General features: G+C 46.4%; 1 protein-coding gene across 5 annotated transcripts; it reads left to right on the top strand.

Annotated features, from left to right (window-relative positions):
* The first annotated feature begins 5,182 nt into the window (after positions 1 to 5,182).
* Positions 5,183 to 24,570, top strand: LARP4 (La ribonucleoprotein 4). Of its 5 annotated transcripts, none has more exons than XM_048928609.1 (16): positions 5,183 to 5,350; positions 9,770 to 9,914; positions 10,531 to 10,689; positions 11,043 to 11,118; positions 11,623 to 11,759; positions 12,038 to 12,141; positions 13,087 to 13,197; positions 13,539 to 13,592; positions 14,212 to 14,421; positions 14,894 to 14,997; positions 17,749 to 17,982; positions 18,374 to 18,422; positions 18,606 to 18,764; positions 19,332 to 19,453; positions 19,697 to 19,874; positions 20,074 to 24,570. In XM_048928609.1, the coding sequence occupies exons 1-16, from the start codon at positions 5,333 to 5,335 to the stop codon at positions 20,407 to 20,409; spliced, it is 2,196 nt and encodes a 731-aa protein (XP_048784566.1). In that variant the 5' UTR covers positions 5,183 to 5,332; the 3' UTR covers positions 20,410 to 24,570. The 5 variants fall into 5 exon arrangements, with proteins under 5 accessions (XP_048784566.1, XP_048784567.1, XP_048784565.1 ...); XM_048928610.1 differs by having other exon boundaries at positions 9,767 to 9,914; positions 19,700 to 19,874; XM_048928608.1 differs by having other exon boundaries at positions 9,767 to 9,914.
* The last annotated feature ends 321 nt before the right edge of the window (positions 24,571 to 24,891 follow it).

Genomic DNA, 24,891 nt, shown 5'->3' with positions numbered 1-24,891 from the left:
TGTGAGGCACTTTGGATTTGATTTGCCTGCTGAAAGGTGCAATTGCTGATCTGGCTGCTGAGGAATCATCACCACCACCAGCGCATCTCCTGGCAAAGCAAAGGACCTCCTTTCATAGAAGCTGCTGAGTCTCAGGCGCCTTTCCCTAAACAGGGGATTTTTGGTGGAGTTAAACATTAACACTGTTCACAGCTCCCATCTGTTCAAGGTCCAAGAGAGAAGCTGTGCTGAGTCAGCCCTGGCAGCTGTATTTCCTGCTCCGGTTCTCTCCTTCTGCATGATTCACTCACTCCAACTCCCTGCCAGGTAGCCTTGGTCCTGGGTGAGACAGTAAGAGGCAGAGGGATCTCCTGCTGTCCTGCACCAGGATACTGGAGACCAGCTCCTGTGTGTCCTGGCTGCCCTGCAAGTAATGTTGGTGCTGCAAGGAAAGGAGGGAAACTCACAGTCACCAAAAGACTTGCTTGAGCTATTCAGGAATTTTCTTTGGCTGTTAGCAGTCCTGTGCTCCTGCCACATGGCATTTTTCCTTCCAGGCAGTGCTGGACAATGGCTGTGAATGCATGGGCAGCTTACTGTTTGGCTGCGTATGTTGCTTTCCTATGGGCACTTGAAATAAAAGGGTAAATCCTTTGAACTGTGGCGTTTTCAAGAGCACGGCACATTAGCAGGGAAGGAGGGTGGGCAGATGAGAAGAGCTGTTGTATTTAATATTGCTGCCACAGTAGTACACTGCAGCACTGCCAGGACTTTGGGCGTAGCCAGTCTGACATGGGAAACATTGTTCAGTGCTGTTGCCTGGCTGCCGCTTGGAGCTGCAGCTCTGTGCTGTCTGCTTGGTGCTAAGGGTTGGAGTCAGACCCAGCAACTGCTGCTCATCCACTTGGAGAGGCACCGATCCCACCCCGGTGGGTTTGGTTCTGCCTGGACAGCACTCAGTTTGCTTCAGCACCGGTGGCAGTTTGTGAAATTGCAACTGCAGGATCTGCTGAGCTCAGACCTGCAAACAGAGCCAAGAGTCTCTCTGGCTTTGGATAAAACTTTGCTGTGGTTACATGGATCATGTGATGGCGCAGCTGATCTTTCCAGCATTCGGTGCTCTTGCTTTAGGCTTCCTCAGCTGTGCAAAGAGTTCAAAAATTGTCCCCTTGTATAACTGCTACTTATTGATACTAAGACAACAACTTCCAGGAGTTGTTGAGGAAACTCCTCTGCCTGCATTCCTGTTTATCAGAGACTCCTTCCCTGCATGCCAGCCCATCCACAAAGCCTTCAACATCCTCAGCTGTGGGATTTCTGAACAGATGCAGCTCCTCCCTGCAGCACAGTGGCTCCCTTCCCTGCTCAGGACAGCATTTCTCAAGAGCTTTGGCTCCCAGAATCGAGTGAGTTAAATCAGGTCTAAGCTGGACTCTGAGTCCTCTTCAAGACATGTTGACAGAGAAATGTATGCCTTGAAACAACTTGAAAAGAAGAACTGTAAGGAGGGAAGAGAGTAGGAAAAGGCATCGGCTGTGAGCGGCCGCCCTCTCCTGAGATCTCTCCCCCTGCAAAGAGTGCAGCCCTGGCTCCTCTGTGACCTCTTTCTTCCTGCAGGGTAATGAAAGTCAGCACGCTGTAATGGCAGGCTGAAAGTCAGCTGCTCTGCCACAGGGTTTGTCCTCCGGATAGATGAAAGGAAAGTGGTTTGGTGTCCAAATGACTGTCACAGCTTTAAAGAAGAATTAAAGCCAGATGTTTCCAACCAGCCTGCTGAGAACAGCCTTTTCTGACATATTTGCCAAGCCATCAAGGAGACCCAGCCAGTGTCTGCAGTGCTGCATGTTGGGAAAACGCTGTGATCCCAAAAGCTGTGCTGCAGTTGCTGGAGCACCCAGGCTGTCCAGAATGAGTGGATCCACAGGGCTGGGACACAGTGCTGCCAGTGTTTGTGCGCCATGTATCAGTATTTACTCCTCACTGATAATGGACATGATAGCAAGATTGTAGTGAACACATCAAATTCAACACTTTTTGCCTTGGGAAAAGGTACTGTAGGTATTGAAGGTATTGTAACTGGGCTGGCATCAGCTCTCAGGTTGGTGGCTTGTAATGGTCAATAGAGTCCAGAAAGTCATCCCTGTCCCTGGCTGCACTTGGGCTGATGTTCAGTCTAACAGGCAGATAGAGCTTTGCCACAGTGGGATCCCATCAGAACAAGGAAGAATGCATTTTAGTCTCTCCTCACACACACAGCATTTGTATTCAGCTGCAACTGAAGCCAGTGACTGTTCCTGTGTGGGTAGAAGTGAGGTGAAAGCTGAGGAATAGGGAAACGGGATCCTTGCCTTGCTGTAATCAGGGAGAGATCTGCACTTCCCACTGCTGGGAGTAACCCAGACCTCAGGACTGCTGGGTGTGTGGTTCCAGCTCACACCCAGAGGTAATTAATCTTTTTGCCAGCGTAGCTGCTCCGGGCTTCTGACTACAATAAGAATTGCTCTTTGCCTTTGTCAGCCTGCCTTGCGGTTACAGCGTTCACCTTCTGGCCTCTTCAGGATAAATTCCTGATGCTGTGCCCTCAGTGCTGCTTTGAGGTGGAGTTTCCTCTTGCGAAATCAGTGGGCGCTGGAAATGTCCTCTTGGCTCCAGTGCCTGGGAAAGGTTTTGCTCAGTGTTCTATGGGGATGTGTCGCAGCCTCCTCTTCCTCCTGCCAGCATGTTTCCTCCTCTGGAGCAGCAGATGAGGTGCTCCTGAGATGCCATGTGCCACCGGATCACTGTCTGTAGCAGGGAAGTAAATGATAAATTCAGAAGGTGCAAAAATAAATAGAGAAGAGGAAAGATAGGATGCAGAAAATCCCAGTTTTTACTGGCATCCACTCATAATCAGATAATTTGACCAATAACAAAAAATAAACCCCTCTCTCTTCTGACTCTACAAAGCGGAGCCATAAAAAGGAGCTTTCTTCCGTGCCCTTCATTTGTTCTCACAATACAACATCTCATTTCAGCGTGTGCATCAATTCATTCTGCTCCGCCACATCACAGACAGAGGCACGATTGTTTCTGCTGCGATTCCAAAACCGACTGTGCAGAGAAAGCCTTTGGGAGCTGCTCGGTGAGGCGGGCATTGGGCTGCTGGCACTCCGGGTGGAGCTCAGGGAAAGCTGTCGGCCTCACCACCCTCCTGTAAGTTAACAGAAGACGGTGACTAACAGGAAGGAAACCGGACTGTGGTGTAAACACAAACTTGTTTCTCTTTGCCTTTCAGATGGGTATTAAATGTTATCTGATTATAGCTTGTTTCTTGAAATGTCCCATCTGATTTGCTCCGTCGGAAGACAAACAATTGTTGTTGCAAAATGAATTATTTAGTAGCTCTATAGACTGGGTCTGTTTTTCTGCCCTGTCTGCACTTCAAGCCCAATGAGGCTGTAAGTGAGTAAGGGCTCTGCCAGTAGTGGAACTGTTTTGGCCAACAGCTGACCAACGACTTTACCAGTGTGATTAAATGGGGGAGATCCTGCAGGAGCAAAGAACAACTGGGGCCTCCCTCAGCTCCTGTGGGATTTCCAGAGCTCAGTAGGTCTGAACACGAGGCTCAGAACAATTCTGTGCTATGATTTCCCTATTGCTGCGATATTGCAATGGGTACGCTAAAAATGAATGAGCAGATTCTGAAGATAAAGAGGCCTGTAAAAAGGGGATAATGCTTAATTACTTCACAGGAGGGTAAAAGGATTAATGAAATAATGTTTGCAAAGTGCTTTGAAGATGAAATGTGCTAAGTCTGATTATATCTGGGTGTGGGATAAAAATGAAAAGGAGGCGATCAGTTCCATCCTGTAGCCCCCAGAAACAATAAATAACGATCTGAAGGGATTTGTTCTGCCATGCTCGTTTGGATTCCCTGGCTGAAGGTGCACTTTCAGAACAGATTCTGCTGTCGGGAAATGGGCACTTTTCATTTCTTCTGCCCAGAGTTATTTATTCTGCTCCTTCTGCATTATTTTGCTTTTCTTTCTCATTTAGGTGCATCTCAGATTTGTCACTCAGTGAGCCTGTGGGATCTGCCATCTGGGCCATCAATTTGAGGCACATCTTGTGCCACCACCTCTAATCTCTTCAATGGACTTCGATTACCTCTCTGGCTCAAACTCATGCGATTTGCTGGGCTGTAATTGCAGGTAATGGTGTTAAGTGGGGCCGGGGTTCCCCCACAGGGCATGAGGCACTGCCATGGATCTGCATCCTTCACCCACGCTGAGCCCACTGCTGGGCTGCGATTCTTTAATGGAATATTTCTAGATCACCTTCCCTGAGATTTGATGCAGTAACTTGGGGCAGTCTCTGTTGCTTTGAGGAGGCTTGGAGGTGCTTTCCATGCAGGAATCCCCTCGGTGGTGTCACTGCTGCTGGGTCCGTACGAGCAGTGAGTGGAAGAGTGCAATCCTTGTGCTCACGAACCACAGAATCGTTAAGGTTGGAGAAGGCCTCTATGGTCATCCAGTCCAACTCCAACCCACCCCACCATGCCCATAACCACGTCCCTCCGTGCCACATCTCTGTGGTTCCTGAACCCCTCCAGGGATGCTGACTCCATCACGCTCTGGGCAGCTGTGCCAATGCATCTCCACTCTTTTGGAGAAGGAATTTTTCCTACTGTCCATCCTGATGCCTCCAACAGCGGAGATTTGTCCCTTCCTGTCAGTCAGACACTTGTCTCCAACGTAAGAGTATCTCCAATGTGAATCCACCATGTGGTGCACAGAGTAAGAGACTGAAGTTCCGGTGGGCTCAGGTGAGCCCTTCCCACGTGGATGCGGTGACACTGGGTGCACAGTGGTGGATTTGTGCCATTTCTGTATCAGCGCCATCTGGATGAAATCCTGCGGTGGCCGAAGGCCTCTCCTCGTCTCCGTGCGCTCCCCCAGTCGTGGGAGCCCCGGTTCGTTCCCCTGACGAAGGGCTGAGGGCGAAGGATCAGAATTTGGGCTTATTTCCGTAAAACAAAGCGCCAGGACCACGCTTGGCGCCCGGTTCCGGCGCAGCGACCTCCAGTCCGCAGGGGGGCGCTGCCTCCCCCCGTGCGCCGTGCGCTCCATCCCCGGCGGGGCGCACGTTTCCTTCCCGCCCTGCACGGGGTTGGGCCTCTCCGGCTCCGCCTTCGGCCCGGAAGCGATCCCTCGCGCCCCGGAAGTAGGCGGGCGGCGGAGGGAGACGGGGGCCGGGCCTGGCGGTAGCAGCCGGAGGCGGAGCCCGGGTGTCCTCGGCGCTGGCGCGGCCGCCGCCGGGCAGCGGGGAGCGCGGCGCGGATCCCAGATCCGCTGGCCGGAGCGCGGGGGACGCGATGCTGCTGTTCGTGGAGGTGAGGCGCGGCGCCGGGCCGGGCCATGTGGCGGGGAGGCCGCGCACGCCGCGCCGCGCCGGGGGGAGGGGACGGGGCTGACACAGCAAATCCGGGGCCGGGGGGCGCGGGGCGCCGGGCGGGGAGGAGAGGAGGGGGTCGGCGATCTGGAACGTTCCGGCGGGGCCTCCGCGTGCAGGCGGCGGGGGCGGTGAAAGGCACCGCGGTGACCTTCGGGGAGCGGCGGCGCTGGGCCCGCCCTGAAGGTGACGCGCTGCGCGGGGCCTCGCACCGGGAGCGGCCTCACGGCGGGCCGGGGGTCCTTCCGTTAAACTGTGAGCGGCCGCAGCGCAGCGCAGAGGCCCCGTAACGCTCGGCCGCGAATCGCGGCGCTCCCAGCCGGGCTGCACGCCACGCCGCGTGCGCTCAGCGCGGTTCCCGAAGGCGGCTCCGGGTGCGACTGCGCCGCTCGGCGTTGAGAGCGTCCGGAGCGAGCGGCTGCGGTAATGGGACGGGAGGGAGGAAAGCGAATCGATCCGTAACGGCGTGTTGTGCTCCCTTGGGAACGCTGATGCGTTCTGCATTGAAGAAAGTGTGAATCAAAGTCTTTGGGAACCCTCCGTTAAGGTGATTGCTTCGGTTCTGCAGCTCGAGTTTTATGGAAGGGAGGGAAGGGGAAAGGCTGTGCAGACATAGGCAAATTGCGAGAGTTGGGTTTTGCAGTATGGCAGCTGAGGAGGGGCTGTTGAAGCTCATGAGCAGTGCTGAGCTGAGTGTGGAGGATCTGTGCTCCCACTGGGCTCAGAGCCGTGCGGGTGTGCAGTGAATCCCGCAAAGACACACACCGTATTTTTGTTGTTTTCTTTGATCTCCTTCCTTCCTTTTTGTCGATAAGCATTGTTAGTTTCTGCCATCTTCGTTCAGGAACCATCAGTGATCATCTCAGGAGCTCCAAATCAAACACATCTGACCTTGTGAAGGCACTTCCCCTCCAATGTGAGCTCAGAGCTGGCTGTTCTGAATCGCTGGAGTGCAGCACACTGAAGCAGAGCCCGGCTTCACCTCTGGTTCTGTGGGGCTGCCTGAAAAACACTGCAGAGAAGGGTTGCGCTGGAAGTCGTGGAGCTTTGGGGAGGATTAATTAGCTCACCGACTTTAGCTGTCAGTGCTGTATTTTTAGGCTTAGCTGAGGTGTGCACGTGCTGATTGCAAATTGATTTCTTCACTGTGTGCAGCTCTGTTTGCTCTGAAAGTCTCTTAGCTCAGAAAACTTGCTGAGCTGAGGTAGTGGTGTGAAGCTCGTTTTTCACATGCTAATATTTGTGATAGATGTTTTTTGCTTGCAGCCGTGGCAAGTACACTGTTAGAATTTGATGGTTTATTGGAAACTTTTGAAATCTGTGCATTCAGGATGGCTGAAATGCTGCCCTAATTGCTATCAGTGGTGCTTTTTGGTGAGAAAAGCAGGACTGTGAGTACTGAGATGGCTGACACAGTTCCCACAGAAGCCATTGGCTCAGGTGGGGGCGGCACCGTCTCACTGTGCCTTTGCTTTACGGAGGGCTACAGGAGGAGCTCCCACTGTGCAGTGTGAAAACATCAGCATTCAGTGGTTGTCCTGTGATCACTGCTGCGTGTTTTGAGATCTGCTGGGGATGTTCGAGGTGCTGAGCTGTTACTGAGCTGTTACTATGGGATGTCCTGCAGGCAAATCAGGCGTTCTGTGTGTGTGACAGCAGTGCTCCTCGATTTGCCTCTCAGCCTGGCTGAGCTTTCAGAACGCCATGGATGACAGCATGTGTCTGCATCCCCGCAGGTGTTTCCTCATCAGCATTCATAAGGTTTCTCTTTGTTAATCTCCCATAGATTTGCCAATTTATTAATCGTTAATTATTATTATTTTCCTCTGTTTATGTTTTCCCTTCTGGAAAACGTTTGCCTTCTCACATTGCAAGCTTTAATGAATTCTCTTTTAGATTTTTCACCTAGATGCTCTTTCAGGGTCTCAGTTTGCTCCATGGAGTTTGTCCAAACTCGGTGTTAAGATTTTGCGGGATTAAAATATGCTGTAAAAGAAGCTGTCCTTTCATTTTTGTAGGCTCACTTGAATCTGTGCAAGGTAGCATAGACAGATAGAATAAAAGGCAGTGTTCTTTGCCATCTTCTCAAGAGGAGAGATTCCTCAGTGACCAACATGGAGGAATTCCTGGAGGGGAATCTTTGACCACATTTGCTGAAGGTGATGTGAGGTGGGGGAGGCTCAGCTGAGAGCTTTGTCAGCTCGTGGATGCCAGCGAGTGTTCCTAACCTTTGTATCTCTGTAAAGCTTTAACCTCATCATGAAAGTTCCCGATAGCAGCAGGGAGGGTTGTTCGGCAGCCAATGGAAGGGCCTGGTGTTTGTTCACCTCCCCTAAAGAAGCAGGAATTGGTGTTTTGGCCTCCTCTCCCATAGAACCACTTGCCAGAACAGCAGCACAGCTCTGGGAGCACAGCTCGTGCTATTCTCTGAAGGCTGATGTAAATGAGGGACTTTTTGTCTGCTCAGAGCTCGTGGTGTCTTGCTATTAAGCTGCGTGACATCAGGGCTGGGTCTTCCAGAGCTACATTATGTGTCATTAAATGCACTGCAACAAAGAGGAAGTAGCCCACGCTCTGTTTCAGGAGTGTATTTCAGATGCTGTATTAATAGGCCCATTCATTTCTCGATCAGTCTGAATCTGTTCAGTTTCTTACCACTTTTCTCTGGCACCTGTGATTTCGGAACTTGCCATTAACATGTGTGGCTTCCAGGATGTGCTGCAGTAACTCAGACTGACCCAGGGCTGCTTTTCAGTTCTGATCTGCTTCAGAGGTGCAGTGATACCCCTGAAGTCTTTCAGTTTCACTTTATCATATTTGCACATTACAATTATTTTCATCTCGAGCTGAGTTTCTACCTGTAAGACCTAAGGCAGAGAGGTAGCGTTTGTGAGTAATGAATCATCTCCTGGATGCGCATTGGTGTTTGGTTTTACATTTGATGAAAAGTAAATTGAAGGAAATGTGATGTTAGCTTTCTGAAGCAGATCCCTCTGCTGCCACAGTGCTGCATCACAGAGGGACCAAGGGTGGGCAGAGCACAGTTCAGAGTTTGCTGAACTGCACTGGGACTGCTGGGAACGCGCCGCAGCTGCGTACTGAGCTTTGGTTCCAGCACCTTGTTGGAGAGGAACTGCTCTGTCCCTTCACACTGCACTACTGCTGCTTCTCCTTTCTGTTTCCAGCCACATCCTTCTGCTAACGTTCACAAAGCCCCATGGCAGCGTGGACTGAATTCATTGTGCCTAGAAGCTTTTGAATTCTAAAGGCAGCGTGCAGAAGCTTTCACCTCTGCTTCGCCCTCTGGTGTGTTTGCCTTGAACTTCTCAGCAGTTTGGAGGCTTTTTGTTACTGGGCTTGGAATTGTCCTCCGAGCGACTCAGTGCCACCTTGGCAGAATTGTCTCTAAAGCTATTGCAGCTGCTTTCTTATCCTCCTTTCTGTTCCAGGCCTGGGAGTGAACCACTCCTTGATTTCAGGCTCCTGGAGGCTGGCGGCTGTGATATCAAACTTCCTCATTCATGAATTTGTGAGATAAGAGCTGAGATGGGTGGCTTTTGCCTTCCAAATTCAAGCAGGTGCTGTGAATGAAGTGGGCTGTCCATGAAGAGGGAACCAGTTTGGAGGACAGTGTATTAATTGCTTGGAGGAAATTAGGAATTCTTACTCTAATTGCGGTTCTTGTTGCCCAGTCTTAAAAGCGTGGCAGCTCTGTTTCCCCCACCTCCAGGCAGGCTGTGGTGCTGTGTATCCTTACCTTGGGTCTTTGGGAGCATTTATCTCTTTGGTTACAAGTTCACCAACATCCTGCTGACAGCTTTCTTCAAGTCATAGAGACATCAGGTAATGAGGAGTCCTGGCCCAGTGTAGGTGATGCTTTGTTAGGAAAGATGGCACCAATTAAGTTCAGTAACTCGTTCTAACTCTTCCTTTTGGAATGTGATGGGCTTTCTTTGTTGTTTTATTTTTTTAACCTTCCTGTCTAGGATAGGATGTGGAGGGGGGAAATCCCCATTTCTGCTGAAAGGTGACAGGAGGACTGGAAGCTTTTACAAGTTGGAGCTTTTACAAGCAGAGTGCATTGCAGCCATCAGCAGCAGGGGAAGCTGCTGGCTGGTGTCAATAAAGAAGTTGGAGGCAGCGCTTTGTGGAGGCAGAAATAAAATACTTGGGAAATGGAAATGCCAGAAATTTTCCCATTTTGAGTGAGGAAAACTGACGGGGGTGGTTAGCAGCTCGTGGCCACCTTGCATGTGGATCTGTACAGCAAATCACAGAGTTCACCTGTGCCATCAGGCTTGCCTGTTGGAGCATCTGGAGGTTATTTTCCCTCATGGAATTGTTGTGCTTTTTTCAGCAGGTAACATCCAAAGGAGCTGGCCTAAACCCCAACGCCAAGGTGTGGCAGGAGGGTCCCCAGGGCAGCGGCGAGGCGGCGCCGCCAAGCAATGGCGCAGAGCACTCATGGCACGAACCAGCAGCTGTGGTGGGGACTCAGACTGAGGGTGAGATGAGGCAGCACTGCGTGTTGCTATGGGCTGTGGTGTGTGGGGGCCGAGTAGGAGTTGAAGGAGGGATCCAGGGCTCTGCTATGATGGTGATGGTAGTCAAAGGGCCCGGTGATGACTGTAACGCGCTAAGAGGGAAACAAGATGCTAAACGTGTGGGAATGGGTTCAAGATGTCTTTTTTGCCATTGCTGCACTTTAGTATAAACTTGACCCTGTGAACGGGAAAATAAGTTCTGAGGGCCGCTTATAACCCTGGAGGATCACCTGGTGTTGCTGAGAACTGTTGCACAGCAGGGCTCTTACTGGAGTAGGAACTACAGAGCAGTTCTTCAAAGTTTTGTGGAGCTTTAAATGCCTTAAATTTCAGCAGAGAGTCTGGGTGGGGGAATCTTATTTCAGGACCCTGTTATTTATTGAGGCCTTTTGTGCAATCCAGATCTTTGTGAAAATAGAGAGGTGGGAAGTGCTGTCCTCTGCAACGTAGGCATTGAAAATCCAAGCCTTGTTATTACTGCATTCTTGAGTATTTTTTTTTAATGCTGACGTTCTCAAATGGAAATTATTCTGAAGCTTATAGCTGGTCTTCTGCTGTTGGTGCATTCTTCTGCCAGGTAACGTAGAGATTTCGGAGGACAGCTGCAAGCAATATGAAGTGATGTACTCCACGTCGTGTGAAGCTGCAAGAAATGGCACAGGAATCGATGAAGCAGCTGCCAATGGAATTGTCCTAACAACAGAAGATCTTGGATACCAAATCTATGAAGTGGCCGGTGGGTACTTGATCAATAACACCACTGTCAGTAGCTGTAACTCTGCAGTGCGTGCTGCCCTTAAGGTAGGACTTGCAACATTAGGAGTGGGGACTTTGGATACACACTGAATGGGAAATGACAAGGAGATCCAGAGCAGCCGTTGCAGTCGGCCAGGTAGATGAAGGCCGTGGGATCAACTCAGCACAACAGGAATGACACAGCCTGCAGTGTGTAGTGCAGTCATCTCTAAATGTATCTTCTGTGACCTTTTCCTTTGTTACCCTGAGGGATTCATACTTGAATTGTGCAATGAAAAGGGTTCTTGTATTGATGTGAACCTGAGATCTGATGGTAAATGTGATAAATTTCAGGTGAAGGCAACTCCGTTGTGTCCACAGAAGATATTAGAGAATGTTTGAGGAAGCAACTCGAGTTCTGCTTTTCACGGTACAGTCAGCTCAACTTGGCGTGAGCTCTTCATTAAAACTGCTAGCAAATACTTAGTTTTGTTTGTTTGATTAATAAACACGTGAGCTGTGGGTGACAGCAGCTGGTTGCAGTACGGAATGAGGTCTGCTGGAATGCTGCAGAAGCGCTGTGGTGCATTTCAGCCCCATCCATGCATCCCTGCCAGGAATGGGAACCCAGGCTGACCTCTGTGCTGAGAGGTGCTGGGATAATTTAGAGAAGAGATGTCTTTGGCAAGATTGCTTTAGCAGAGAAAGCAACACAGAGCATGCTCTAACTTTCATCAAGGTAGTTGTTTTAATCATCTTTTTGTGTTGATCTGCTAAGACACTTTCTAAGGGATGAAATGTGAGTACATTTTGGCTGTGAGTGGTGTTGGTGAGCATTTAAGCCTTGCAGTAAGTGTGTTGTTGTAAGGCATCTGTTTAAAAAAGAAATAAAAATTGTGAGGTTTTTAATAAAATAATGAATTTGGTTTTTTAGTGAGAATCTTTCAAAGGATCTCTACTTGATGTCCCAAATGGACAGTGATCAGTTTGTTCCAATATGGACGATTGCTAACATGGAAGGTATTAAGAAGCTGACAACTGATATGGACCTTATTCTGGACGTTTTGAGATGTAAGTCTGGGTGTTTGGTAAATGCTGAAGTGAACCTTGTACAGTAAAGAATGCATTTCAGGGCTGTTCCAGACTCCTGAATTCTAGTTATGCCCTGTTATAAATGCCTAAATCTGTCTTAGTGAGAGGCTGCTTTGGGAGAGTGTTAGCAGTGATTTGCTGAGAGTGCTCCCAGTTCACTGCTCACTGCAAAGGAGTGACTGGAAGTGATGCTGCTGAGGTGATTTTTGCCTTGTATGTTGTCCCATTTAAAGCCAATTTTTGTATTTTAATTGTAGCTTCTCCTATGGTACAAGTGGATGAGACAGGGGAGAAAGTCAGACCAAACCACAAACGATGTATTATCATTCTCCGTGAGATCCCTGAAACAACACCTGTAGAGGTAAAGAGTTCTGTAAGAATGGAGAGCTTGGTGTTTTTGGAAGGTTCTTCAGCAGTGCTTCAGGCAGCAGCAGGAAGTGTTGCTTAAAAGGTCAACTGGTGTTTAATTAAGCTCTAAGCTCTTGTAAACCACAGAAGTGATTTTTTTTTTCTGCCTGTATCTGTTGACTAAAGAAGTCAAACTGAAATGACCTTGTCGCTGTTGTCCCTGTTATTTTCTAATACATAAAAGTGTTCTTAAGTAAACTTTCAGCAAAATGGAGCTAGTGAGGCTTTTCTGGAGGGAACTTTGCACTGATCTCTTTAGATCCAAAAATGAAATCAGCCCAGGACACAGATTGGAGTTCAGGCTGAATTTCTGTCCCAGCGGTGCCTTGACTTGAAGTCAGGCAGTTGTTCTGGCAGCAAGAAATGTTCTCAAACACACACATCTCCCATTCATTGTGACCCAGTGTGAGCTGAGCTCATTATGTTCAGCAAAGGGGGATAATAAAATTCCTACTGATATTTGGCTAACAGAATGATTTAGTTCTTTATTTCTTAAAGTTGTAATGTGGGGTGTTTGTCTGCTAGCATGTCCTGTCTGTGAAATACGACTGATTGTTGCAAATGAGGAATATCCCCTAAAATCATTCTTGTATAGATGACTGTCTCAGTGACCTGATTTTTTTGCTGCTACTTTCATACAGAATTATCACCAGTTTTACTCTGGTATTGTTTTTTTTTTATCATGATGGTGATTTTTAATCAGTTGATTCCTCTTTACTTTGGGAGGAGTTTTACTTGGGGAGCTCGGTACGCTGCACTTGTGCTGTTGAGCTCATTAACTGGTAGAGGATAATTTGCTGCTCTGTAAAGGGAATAAAAGAGCATTTCTGATCAGGTGAAACCTGCTGCTGAGGAGAGCTGGAGCACCATAAGTAGCTGATGTCTTTCTCTCCCCTAGGAGGTAAAGGCTTTGTTTAAAAATGAAAACTGCCCCAAAGTCATAAGCTGTGAGTTTGCTCACAACAACAACTGGTACGTTACATTCCAGTCTGATACAGATGCTCAACAGGTAAGGCTGCCTTCAGCTCTTAATAATACCTCTGTTTTGTTATTGGTGCTTCCCTGCTCGAGAGAATTGCATGTGTGCAGCCCACAGCTAGAAGTATTCTTTGTTTACTGATCCTCCCTCTTGATATTGTAAGAGATTATTTCCAAATTCTGGTTAACGTAGAAGTTAGAAGGCTGTAGGATTTCGGTTCACTTGTCTGCTTGCCACAACTGTGATATCTAACACTTCAAATTCAGGATAACCAGATAAGTTAGCTGAGCTAACAGGGAAGCACATTAAGTCATATCTCTGAAGTGGTACAATTTCATCAAGGTATTCTAATGTTAATCTCTTCTATGCAGGCATTTAAGTACTTAAGGGAAGAAGTGAAAACCTTTCAGGGCAAGCCAATAATGGTAAGGCTGTTTCATAAGGGATTTCAGAATGAAATGTTGTTTCCATTGGGATGACATGGCACATTTGTGGGAGTGGGGAGTTAAGGAATTAGCAGTGGGATAGATGTCAACTAGAGATAAAACCTGCAGTTCTGTAGGCCATTGACTTGAGTGAGCATTGAGAAGTTACAGTTTGGTGCCTGCAGGTTAAGCACAGTGCTGCTTCCAGTGAGGTGTGAAATACGGTTCTGTTTAATCTTCTCCACTTCCCTGGGAATCTGCAGAGCTCAGGAGGGGGACTCCTTCACAAGGCTCTGGTTCCTTAACTGCACTGCAAATAAGGCTGTGGCCCACTGGTTGTGCTGTGAAAGGAAGTGTCCAAGTTGGAGTCTGGATGGTTGCTGCTGTAGAAAGCAGTGTTACCTTAAACTTCATCTCTAGTTAAAAGTGTGTGTATCCTAATCCTATGCTCCTAAGAGTGTAATCTGATTCATTTTTATCAGTGTTGATTTGTGAAAAGTAATCAACTTACTTCCTCTTCGAGTCCTTTGTGTTACAATTTCAATGGGCAAGAAAGGTATCATGTTCTACTTCTCATTTCTCCCGAGTAACACGTGGGATGTGATTTGCTATCTTACAGGCCAGGATAAAAGCCATCAACACATTTTTTGCTAAGAATGGTTACCGGGTAGTGGATTCCAGTGTTTATGCTCAGCCCATTCAAACACAAGCACAGTTTGCCTCACCGCTGTTTATGCAACCTGTATATAGTCCTCAGCAGTACTCTATTTACAGCATTGTGCCTCAGACATGGTCTCCAAATCCTGCACCTTACTTTGAAACACCACTGGTGAGTAACAGCTGCTGAGTGATGAGAATGGGGGAGATAGCCCAGCGCATCAGTAATGGCCTGGAGATCAGATCAGTGGGGTTAGCAGGCTCTGCAGCTGCAGAGTGTGGGGGTTTTCAGTCAGATGGCTCTGTTTTATATCAGGGACCTCATAAAGCAAGGCTGTGAGAGCGGCACTGGATCTCACCATTGTCTGCCATTGTCAGATTTCGGTGCACAGTTATCCAGTAGTTGGTGTTAGTGGGTGAGCTCTGCAGCTCTTCCAGGAAGCAGAGGACTGTGCTGAAGGAGATCTGCTGGTTGTTAACCTGATGGGGTTTTCTCTCTAGTGCTAAGGTCACAGCATGCTAGCTGGAGTAGCTCTGCATAAAAGTTTGTACAGACTAAATGAATAACTGCTGAAACTGATCCCGTGTAACTGCAAACATTTTGCTTTGATGTTCAGCCATTGAGACTGTTCTGTCTGTTGCAGGCCCCCTTTCCTAACGGTGGATTTGTGAATGGCTTTAATACACCAGGATCATACAAAACAAATGCTGCTTCTTTGAGTATAGGTCGCCCATTCCATAGGAATCGGTAAGAAAGCTGCCTCTGTTTGTTTTTGAGAACTTACAGTACTGAGACCCCAAAGTGTTCTTTGCACACCTGCAGAGTGCAGTGCCTCATAATAGGACCAGTTTATTTATTTTATCAAACAATCAAAGTGTTTTTTCAACTTGATTTATACCACAAAATAAGGATCGAGGTAGCAGCTTAAAAGCCTAAAATAATGGCCATATGCACTGGAGAGAGCAAAGGTAACTCCTTTAAAAGCCTCAGAGGAATTTTTGCAGACAAATAACTTCCTCTTAAGGCAATACTTCTAATTATGTTTGTCATGCACAGATTACAAACTCTGCAGAGCAAACATGAGCTTTTCCTGCTGTGTGTTTAGTCCTGCAGAGCCACTCAGCGTGTGCAGCTCACTTGCATCCCTGACTGCTTTGTGCTACAGCTGCACCCGCCGTGTGTCTGTTACTTGTAGTTTATTTACTTTATCCCCATCTTTCCTGAGAAACTGTGAAGACTGCTCAGATACAAACAGTGGGGAGGAGGGAACAGCTTTGTATTTGCTGGAGCAGTACTCTGTAAATACAATGGAGTAGTAATGTGTTTGTGTGGGTGGAAATGGGTTTATTTGCAAGCTCTTCTGCTGCATTCAGCATGTGGCTGGCGGCGTGGAAATGGAGCTGTGTTCTGTTTGTGGAGTCAGTTGACAGCTGACGGTTCTGTAAGTGTTTGATGCAGTTAAGGTTTGTGGTTGTTGGCAGGGGATGAACTTGGAAATGTGGTCTCTGGTGACTCAGCAGAGCCTTAATGCTGGCTCTGCAGCTGGCAGTTGGGCTTAGGAGATGGGGCAGCTGATTCTGTCACAGCTGCACAGATCACAGCTGCGATTCTGAAGTTGATCAATGTTGTTTTTTTGTTGTTCTTTTTTGCCTTAAATTGTGTTGAAACTTAAAGCTTGTAAAATTTGCTCATTTCATGGGTCATCTCAGAGGTATGGATGCTGAAAACATGCAAGAATTGTATGTGCCCAAAGATCAATGTCTGGGAATGCCCACGCACTCACTGACTTCTTGTAAATTGCACCTGCCTCATCTTCAAGCTTTTAAAACTCCTCTGATTTAAAACTTTCATTTGCCAAAGTTCAGTAATTGAGAAATTATAGCTTCAGGGTCAGGTGTGTGCAGGTTCTGCTGGTCTTTCTCGGTTCTCTTATCTTTCCTGCTCATCTTGCTGAGCCACTGTGCTTGTACCAAGCTCTGCTTTCACAGCAATAAATCTTCATGTTCCAGAAGCAGACAGGGATTACACTTCAGCAGGACTCCTTTGCGAGCACAAGACTGAACGTTTGGCCCAGTGATGATCAAGTATCGCGCTAAGAGAGAACAGGTCCAACAGTCAGCGTCTGGGCAGCCTGCACTGCTTGCTTTTCCTTCGTTTTACTCTTTCAAGTCACCTTTCTTTCTGTCTGCTTTTTTTTTTTCTTTTTCCCCTCCTTATCTTTCCTTGTTTCTTCTGCTTTGCTCTTCTGCCCAGATAAGATTGTGGCCTTCTCAATGATGGCTAAGATTATGAGATCTGAGGGCTGAAGTATGATCTGAGAAGACGTGGCCTTACTGGGGCCTAAGAACCAGTTCTTAATGCCGCTCAAAGCTGTGAAAGATGAATTAATCTTTGTTTGATGCATCTCCTCTTGAACTGTAGGAGAGTTCATTCAGAGAGGTTCATTCAGCTGCTGCTTTCAGATTTGTCCTGGCTCATTAAGCTTCGTTTTTTCTGTCATACAGGCAGTCGCTAGTTAAATATTGGATTTTTGTCTGTAGCTAAACATTTGTCTAAGCTGGTTGTGTTTATTTTGCCCTGATTTGCTGCAGTGTCCTTGTGGGAAAGGAAGGTTGAGTTTTGTGAGAGAAAGTCCTCAGTGTTAGTGTTGGTTAAGTTAAATTGATATCTTCTGTCCAGCCATCTAAAAGATGATTTAAAATGGCTTTGGCAAAGCAGGTGAATTTGATCACTCAGAATTTGGCAGAGACGGGACAGGCTCTGTTCTGTCTTCTGGCAGGTTGGTTTTCCTGGGTAGTTTTCTGTTTAAGACCCGGTGCTGTAGCACACAGTAACACTGAGTGTGCACAGCCACATCTGGGTTCAAAGGAGATACAGCTTTGATGCTGACTAATCAATAAGTGGGTAAAAGGTCTGGAAAACCACAGTCAATGTGGAGGCGTTTGATAACGGGAGCAGCGGGGCTGAGATCCTGGCTTTTGGGGAGGAGGGCTCTCAGCTTCCCTGCTCTGATCTGCCCAGGCCTCTTCAGCACATTCAGTCATACATCTGCTCCAGTTTCCTGTTACAGTTCAGATTTTTTGCTTGTGCTGGAGCGAGGTTTGTTCTTTAGGTTTCATTCTCCAAATAAGTTGCCAGAACCCAGTGTCCATGCAGCAGGTACAGGTCGGGGTTACGCTGTCTCTTCTACTCTGTCAGGTCTTTGGGGATTTTGTTTTCTTTTGGGATCTGCCAGGCAGTGACCTCTGTTTTCTGCTGACAACGTTTGATGAGAAGAGAGGTGGCAGGAGAGCTAGAATGGAAGGAATAGATGGAAAGAAGGAATAACAGTTTCTTTGTTCTCAACAAGTGTTCAGGAAACAAGACTTCTCTGATGGAGGTCCAGTACATATTGACCTCCTCCTTTTTGTCAGCTGCAGATTAACAGTAGGCAGTGGAAACTTTGCAGTTTGTTCTTTAAACTCTGGGTTACAGAGCCTCTTGCCATGTGCCCTGCAGTGTGAAGCCTCACTTCCGATCGTCAGGCAGCTCAGAGCACGCTGCGGAGGGTCCAGCTGCAGCCAGCACTGTGTCAATGGGGGATGGACCACTGAGTAGAACCAGCTCAAGGAATTTTGTTATGGAGCGACATAACAGCACGCTAACGGGGCACCAGGAGCAAGGCTATTCCCAGAAGGATTCTCCTACCGTGCAGATGGAGCAGAATGGAGATTATGGCATTGGCAGGGGCAGGTAATGCAGCGATGTGTTGGAGGTTCAAATGATGCTGAGCCAAGGATCATCAGCCATTGGCACGATAGACATTTCTGTAAATTGTCACTAGAGAGAACTGACATTTAAACAGAGCATGATAAATACTTAACTGTTAGCACGAATTACTGCTTGACTGAATACCTGACAATTCTTCTGGCAAATACTTTACGATGTTTTTATTCCAGAATAACTGATTTGTCTCCAGAGTCGTTTCCAGAACGTTTGATGAATTAATGTTGGTATTTGTATTGGCATAAAGAGTAAATAAATCTGCATCGATAGGCTGTTGTGAGTCCCTGTGCTCCGGGTCCCCTTGTGATGTACTTTGGCTGTAGCTAAGTGACTGAGCAGCTTGTTTTTCCCTTTAAAGGAGAAACATCTTCAGAGGTCGGAGGAGACGAGAAGATGACCGGATTTCAGTAAGTTCCACTTCCTTTACTGCAAGTCATGCATTTATTGAAGGAGTGGCACAGTCCTTAAGTTCTTAGGTTACACCACTGGTAGTCACTGCTTCTCAGGAGACTCCCTGGTGCTCACTTTCAGCTCTTTCAGTACTACAAGTCATGACTCTGTTAACTAACGGATATTTTCTTTCCCTGTAGCGACCTCAGCCTTCAACAGAAACAAAGACTCAGACACCAAAGTTTGATTTGTTAGCATCAAATTTCCCACCTTTGCCTGGTAGTACAGCAAAAATACCAGGAGAGCCTGTGCTGGAGAGCAGGATGTCTGATGTAGTCAAGGGAATCGGCAAAGAAAAGGTATCTGCTTAAGTCTCTGGCAGGAGCACAGTAGCTCACCTTGCTGTGTCTTCCTTCTCCCCTGCCTAAAGAATTAATCATTTTTGTTAGACCTGTGCATTAGAGTGCTTTAAGACCAAACGCTGTGCTGTTTTAATATAACAGCACATCTTCTGTCTCTTCTGGGTTTCTTTGGCTTCGTGGGAGTATTCAGTTGAAGCTTCTGTAATTACAGAATTACATATAGTGTAAGCTCAGTTCTGGAGTGGAATAAAGGAGGGAAATGTGGGTTGTTGGTTGTTGTAGGAACAGTTTGTGTGTAGTCTAGACAGGGGCTTCTCCAGGTGAATCTGCTGCTTGAGCACTTATTGTGCACCTACCCCATTTACTATGGGCTTTATCCACTGTTTCACCCACATAAATGGGGATTGGTTTAGAGGTGCTCCAAAAAGAAACAGAATTTCTATAATCTGGACTTGATTCACCTTTGGAAAAATCCCACTTGTCAGTTTTTGTGTACTGGCATGTTGAGGAGCAATTCAAGCACGTGTGCCATCTCTTCATACTTTGCATCTTCTTTCTGCACAGGAAAGCAAAGATTTGCTGCCCAGCTGTCCGGCTTCTGCTCAGGAGGAACAGACGCACAGCGTTGTCCAGCAGCCTGTGACGAGCGTGAGTTCATCGGGTCAGACTGAAGCTGTGGTGTTAAGGTATGTGGCTCACGTGAACGGGTGTGTTAAAATCTGTGTGTTCTGTGGCTAAGACTGTAGCTGACATCCTGCAGGATGGCAGTAATGATTGTGCTTCCTTTCCCCTTCGTGGAAGGTAGCTCCTTTGGAGGCCACAAGATGAAAATAGATCATGGCAGTAAAAGCCGCACCAGTCTGCAAAAAAATATGGCTATGGCTCTGAAGTGTGTCACAGACTTTAATGTTAAACCGTTCTTGATTTAGCAGCACAGTTCAGCCAGAGAGCAAACCAGAAGTGTCTGTTCAGAAGGATGTTAAAAGCCACACGTCCCCACCTGTGTCTGTCTGTCCTGTCAGCACTGCAAAGCCACCAAGGACAAATACCACCAACGCCACCTCGTCTCCTACTAACACAAGTGCAGCTCCCGCGGCGTCGGTGCAGGTAAGGCGCAAAGCAGGGATGGAGTGAGGAACGTGGGGAGTCTCCCTCAGATGTGCTGAAGTAGCACCTGGATCTTTTCAGTGCAGTTTGCCACAGCTGTGGTTTCAGCATTCATTGTGTGTGTTCTTGGGACCGCGTGGAAAAGCATGGTGTGGTTATTCTGGTCTGTAAACACCGCTCTTCTCCCTTGGTCCCAAAGGAGCCGCGCAAGCTGAGTTACGCAGAAGTTTGCCAGAAGCCCCCGAAGGAGCCGCCTCCCGTTCCTGTTCAGCCTCTCAGGGAGCTTCGCACCAACATCGTTCCCCCTGCCAAAAACGACGACAGCGGTGCAGCCGAGAGGCCTTCGGAGAAGGCTGCTGACAAGGCTGAAGGTCGGATGAAGGATTACTCCGGGTTCCGAGGCAGCGGGCCGCCCCGGGGAGCTGCGGGGAAAATCAGGGAACAGAGGCGCCAGTTTGGACGCAGATCATCGCCTCAGGGAGCGCCGCGGCGTGTCGGCAAGGAGCAGTACGTGCCACCTCGGTCACCAAAGTAACGCCTGTCCGGCCCATTCCTCTGTTTAATTTCAGCTGTGGACTAATGAGCAGCAAAGGAGACTGAGAAAGAAGTATTCGTGAAGGGGAATACTGAACTGGAGTGTGGCTTGTGTGGAGAAGGTGTGGAGGGTCCCAAAATTCATCTCTGAAAGTGATTTCACAAATGCTGGAGGATTCCAATCAATATGAATATAGAGATTATAATTTTTGTATTTTTGTTTTTAATTTGCAGAGGGTTTCCTGCTTGAAATCTGTTTTGGGGTTGTGAAACTAGCTTTTTGACAAAGTGAAAGATTGTGAATCGGCGAATTAACGTGTCGCTTGGCGTAGGAGGAGAAGGATAAGAGATTATTATTTTTGAAAAAAATGAGCATTTCTGTAAAAGTAGAAGTTTTTTTTTTTTAACCTATTTAACAGTTGGCTTGTAGGATGATGTGTCTGCCATTGATGGCCTTGCATTGCAGAGCGTGTCTGCAGCCCAGGTGCTTGGTCGGTGTGTGAGGTTGGGTGAGTGCAGCCAGGTATGTTGTCACGGCTTAGTTACCGATGGTAAAAACTGAATGTACTACTGTAGTGAACTTTGTGTTTCCAGCTCGGAGTATATCTCTTGACCTTACTAATAACTCATTCAGCAAGCTTTTTAAACTATAATTTGTACAGGAGACTGGATTGTAGGTCTGAGCACATGGACGGCAAAACCTGTCTTGTACGTGCAGTTGGAAGAGGCAGAAGGGAGCGTGTCAGAACTCCTGATTTGACCTTCCTCGCCTCCTTGAGGGCAACGTGGTGGGGTTTTTCATTTGTTTTTATCTCGCTTTTTACTTTCTCTAATCTCTTTATTGCAGGCTTCTGTGCATTTATCTTGGTATGTTTTTGTGAGGCAGACCCAGTATAGATGAGTGATGGACAGCTGCTCGGTCTGTGGCGTTAGCTCCGTGTGTAATGAGCCTGGAGTTGTGGAGTTGTGCCCCACGGAGCCCTGCCAGGCTCAGGCTGGAGTCTGCTCTGGAATAGTTAGCAGCTCAGGCGTGGCTGGGTTTCTGTATGCTGACCTGTCTTTGTGATCTGGAGTAGGGCATGGGATGCTGTATGCTAGAAATCAGAGTTTACATGTACTGGGAACTCGTTTACAGCTGATAGAGTAACAACTGACTTTGCAAAACTGTTCCAAGTGGAACTAAGGGTAAAGAGTTAAACAAAAACCCTCGTGTTCAGAGAAGCTGCTCGAAAGGTAGCATCTGGCCTAGCTGTATGCCGACTGAATTTGCAACACTATTTGTGTAGTAAGTGGTTAAGTTTGAAGGTAATGACTGAAATGGGAAAACTCAGCGCATTAATCTGCCAAAATCAGCACGCCAGGGTTCAAAGTTCTGTGTGAAGCGTTAGGAGGAGGTTCCAGCAGCAAGAAATCACGCCTTTTTTCTTTCTGTAGCGAATAGCAAGTGTACAAACTTTAAGTCGTAAGTTGTGAACACTGGAAAACTCAATTGTGATATATACCGTAAACATCTTAGTAATATATGTTAGTGTTGCCATTAGAATGAATGTAAGTGGCAGTTAAAATAACTGTGAAAACTTTCATTTTCTGATTTCTTAGCCAGATAACCCTTGGCAACTTCTTACTCAGTAGGCATTCGCTATCAACTGCTTTGAGAACACTCATATCTATTTTTATAAATATATATATAAAGCCAGAGTTGTCATTTCTCTAACTTATTATTCAGCTTGGCAATTGCTTTGATTTGATTCATAACACAATATGATGTATTTATGCAGTTAACTGTTCATTTCTACGCATGTTATATATATATATACACACATATATATTAAAAAAAAAAGAAAAAAAAAGAGAGAACCAAACCAAAATCATTACTCACTGTTAAACTACCTGTACTGCGTTTGGGAGGTTTTTTTTTTAATTTAGTTAAAAAGAAAATAATAATAACTGTTGATCGTGTCTACAGTTTAGGAATGCTTACAGAACCCTTCTCCATTTATTTCGGTAACGCTACGTTTTTTGGAATGATAGAGAAATTGGAATATTTTGAAACGTTTTAAGTTCTGAAATGGAATTCAGAATTATTTTTGATCCGTTTAAAGGCTACAAACGACGACTGCAGTCAAACTGGAAAAACTGTGATAGTCACAGATGTGTGGGTAGATGTGTGCTGTCACTGGGGGTTCAGGAAGCACTGGGTGCTCTCAGTGCACCTGGTAACCATGCAGTGCTCCAAGGTGGAATCAGAGCTTTTAACAATTGTGAAATGGAATTTTTTTAGAAAAATTATTTTATTACTCGTGGGGAAAAAAAAATGAACTGCAGTTCAGTCTTTCTTGAATGGTGATTGGGAAGACTTGACCGTGGAAAGGATGCTTTGTGTGTCCTGGATGTACATTTCCCAGCAGCAGAGCATGGCTCCTGTACAGTGTATGCGAATGAGTCTGTAAACCCGTTGGCTCTTCTTTTTTCCCCCCCAGCATATTAAGACTTTGATCAAATTAGAGCACTCATAATTATTTATTTAATACTTATCTGCAAGGATTTAACATTAGCATTCCCCTTCCTCTTCTCCCCCGCCATTGATATTGTTGTTTTCTTTCCTAATCTTTTGTGCGTTGGGGGAAATAACCAAGTCAATGTAAAGGCTGTGAAAACTATAGTTTTGTGTGCAAGTTCTCCTGCAGTACTCGTATTGCATGGCAAGCGTTTCACTTAAGCGGGCTAGCTGCTACGTTCTCATCCCTGTAGTAGACTCAGGCAAACTGTTGTGCGTGCCCAGTTCTGACAGACTGGGGGACACAGGGACAGAACGGTGACATGAGCCAGGCTGACGGCTGGGGCAGCTCATGGCTTTCATTTGAGTCACATCGCTTCATCGTTAGAGGTGAAACTGTCCCTTGTTCAACAGTGTTAGAATGACCCGCGGTGACACAGCAGCTCTCAGCAGCTCCGTTCCACGCGGTGTGAACACAACCCGTCCCACTCTGCGGATGATCCATGCGTGCAACTTTCATGAACTGTGAGCTGCGTTCAGCATTGCTGACTTCTGTTCCTTACAGAAGTGTGCTTCCCCTGTTTCAGTTCTTTTCCAAATGATTGTGCATGGAAAAGATCGGGCTGCTCTCTTGCATTTTTGCTGGAGAGCGAAAAGTGGAGTAATTATTTGCATGTGATAGTAAAAAGTGCAAATTTTTTTTTTTCTTTTGATTTCTAAAATTAAGTTAGTTTTATAGCATCTTACATTCCTGCTATATTTGTTTTTAAAAAATAATAATAAAAAAAAAGTTAGCCTGGCACAGTATGATGGTGCAGTTTTAGCAGTAGATCTATAAAAAGAAAAATAACATAAAAATGTAACCCACTCTATTAACCAGAAGAGAAAGGTGATACTGTGGCAGATCAGTAGCAAATAAGTGACTTAATCGATGCTTTACTGTAGTTCAATAGCTATGGCCTTACTACTTTGTCAATATCAGCTTAATTGTCTTGAAAATGTCTGCTATTTTTACTGTTCCCGGGGGTGTCCGCCTGGGGTGAAATATCTGATATGTACAGATGATATTTTAAATTTGTAAAATGCACCATTGTATTACAGACGATGCAACAGAAATGCACTTCGGGGGGAAATTGCTTCTGATGAGTTTTTTTGTAAATCCTCGATGACTACAGATATGCAATAGAATTGTGTTTTGTTTTTTTTTTGTTTCTAATTTTGATATTTCCTTCTGAAACGTAACGATTGTTGCCATTAATCCGAATGATTTCTCATGCTCTTTGTGTGTATATATTACCTATAGTCTGAGCTTCCTTTAGGATGGTACATAGCTTTGGTTTGTTGTATTTTAGTTAGCTCTTCTCTAAGTGCCTTTAGCACAGGCACTGCAAGAGGCTTTTGGAGTCTGTTTTTAATGTACAGTTGGGAGGACTTGAAATGGAGTTAAAGCAACTTATTTCTGAAGAAAAAAAAAAAAAAAGAATAAAAATCCATCCGCAAACTAACCTGTAACAACCTAAAAATTTTATATTTAAGAAACCAGAGGTTTATTTTTATGGAGCTTCAGTTATGGATACAGTTTCCAGAAGATGCAATTTCAGCTATAAACAGACTGTGCGTAAATGGTTGTTTTTTTTCTTTTTTTTTCTTTTTTTTTTCTTTCTTACCCTGATTTTTAGAGGAAACAAAAGATTCAGATAATATATTGAGCTCCTGTGAGTACGGCCCTCGTGTTCCTCCCGGATGAATCCAGCTTCCCCACAGCATCTCTGAGCTCCTCGTAAGGCAGGGCTTGAGTGAAAGGAGAAAAAAACACCCATCTGGCTTCTATGTCTGTCCTGGTCTATTCCTGTTGTCAAAACTGTCCAAAAAAAACCCCCACAAAATTGTGTCAAGTAGGTTCCATGCTTTAAATGTTCAAATGATGATACTTGTATTTGTATTTGTTTTTGACATTGCCAAGGTGCTATGGGAAATTGAAATAAC

The sequence above is a fragment of the Lagopus muta genome, chromosome 28 (assembly GCF_023343835.1).
Source record: "Lagopus muta isolate bLagMut1 chromosome 28, bLagMut1 primary, whole genome shotgun sequence".
In the NCBI taxonomy this organism is placed as follows: Eukaryota; Metazoa; Chordata; class Aves; order Galliformes; family Phasianidae; genus Lagopus; species Lagopus muta.
This window is presented reverse-complemented; position numbering and strand designations above follow the sequence as displayed.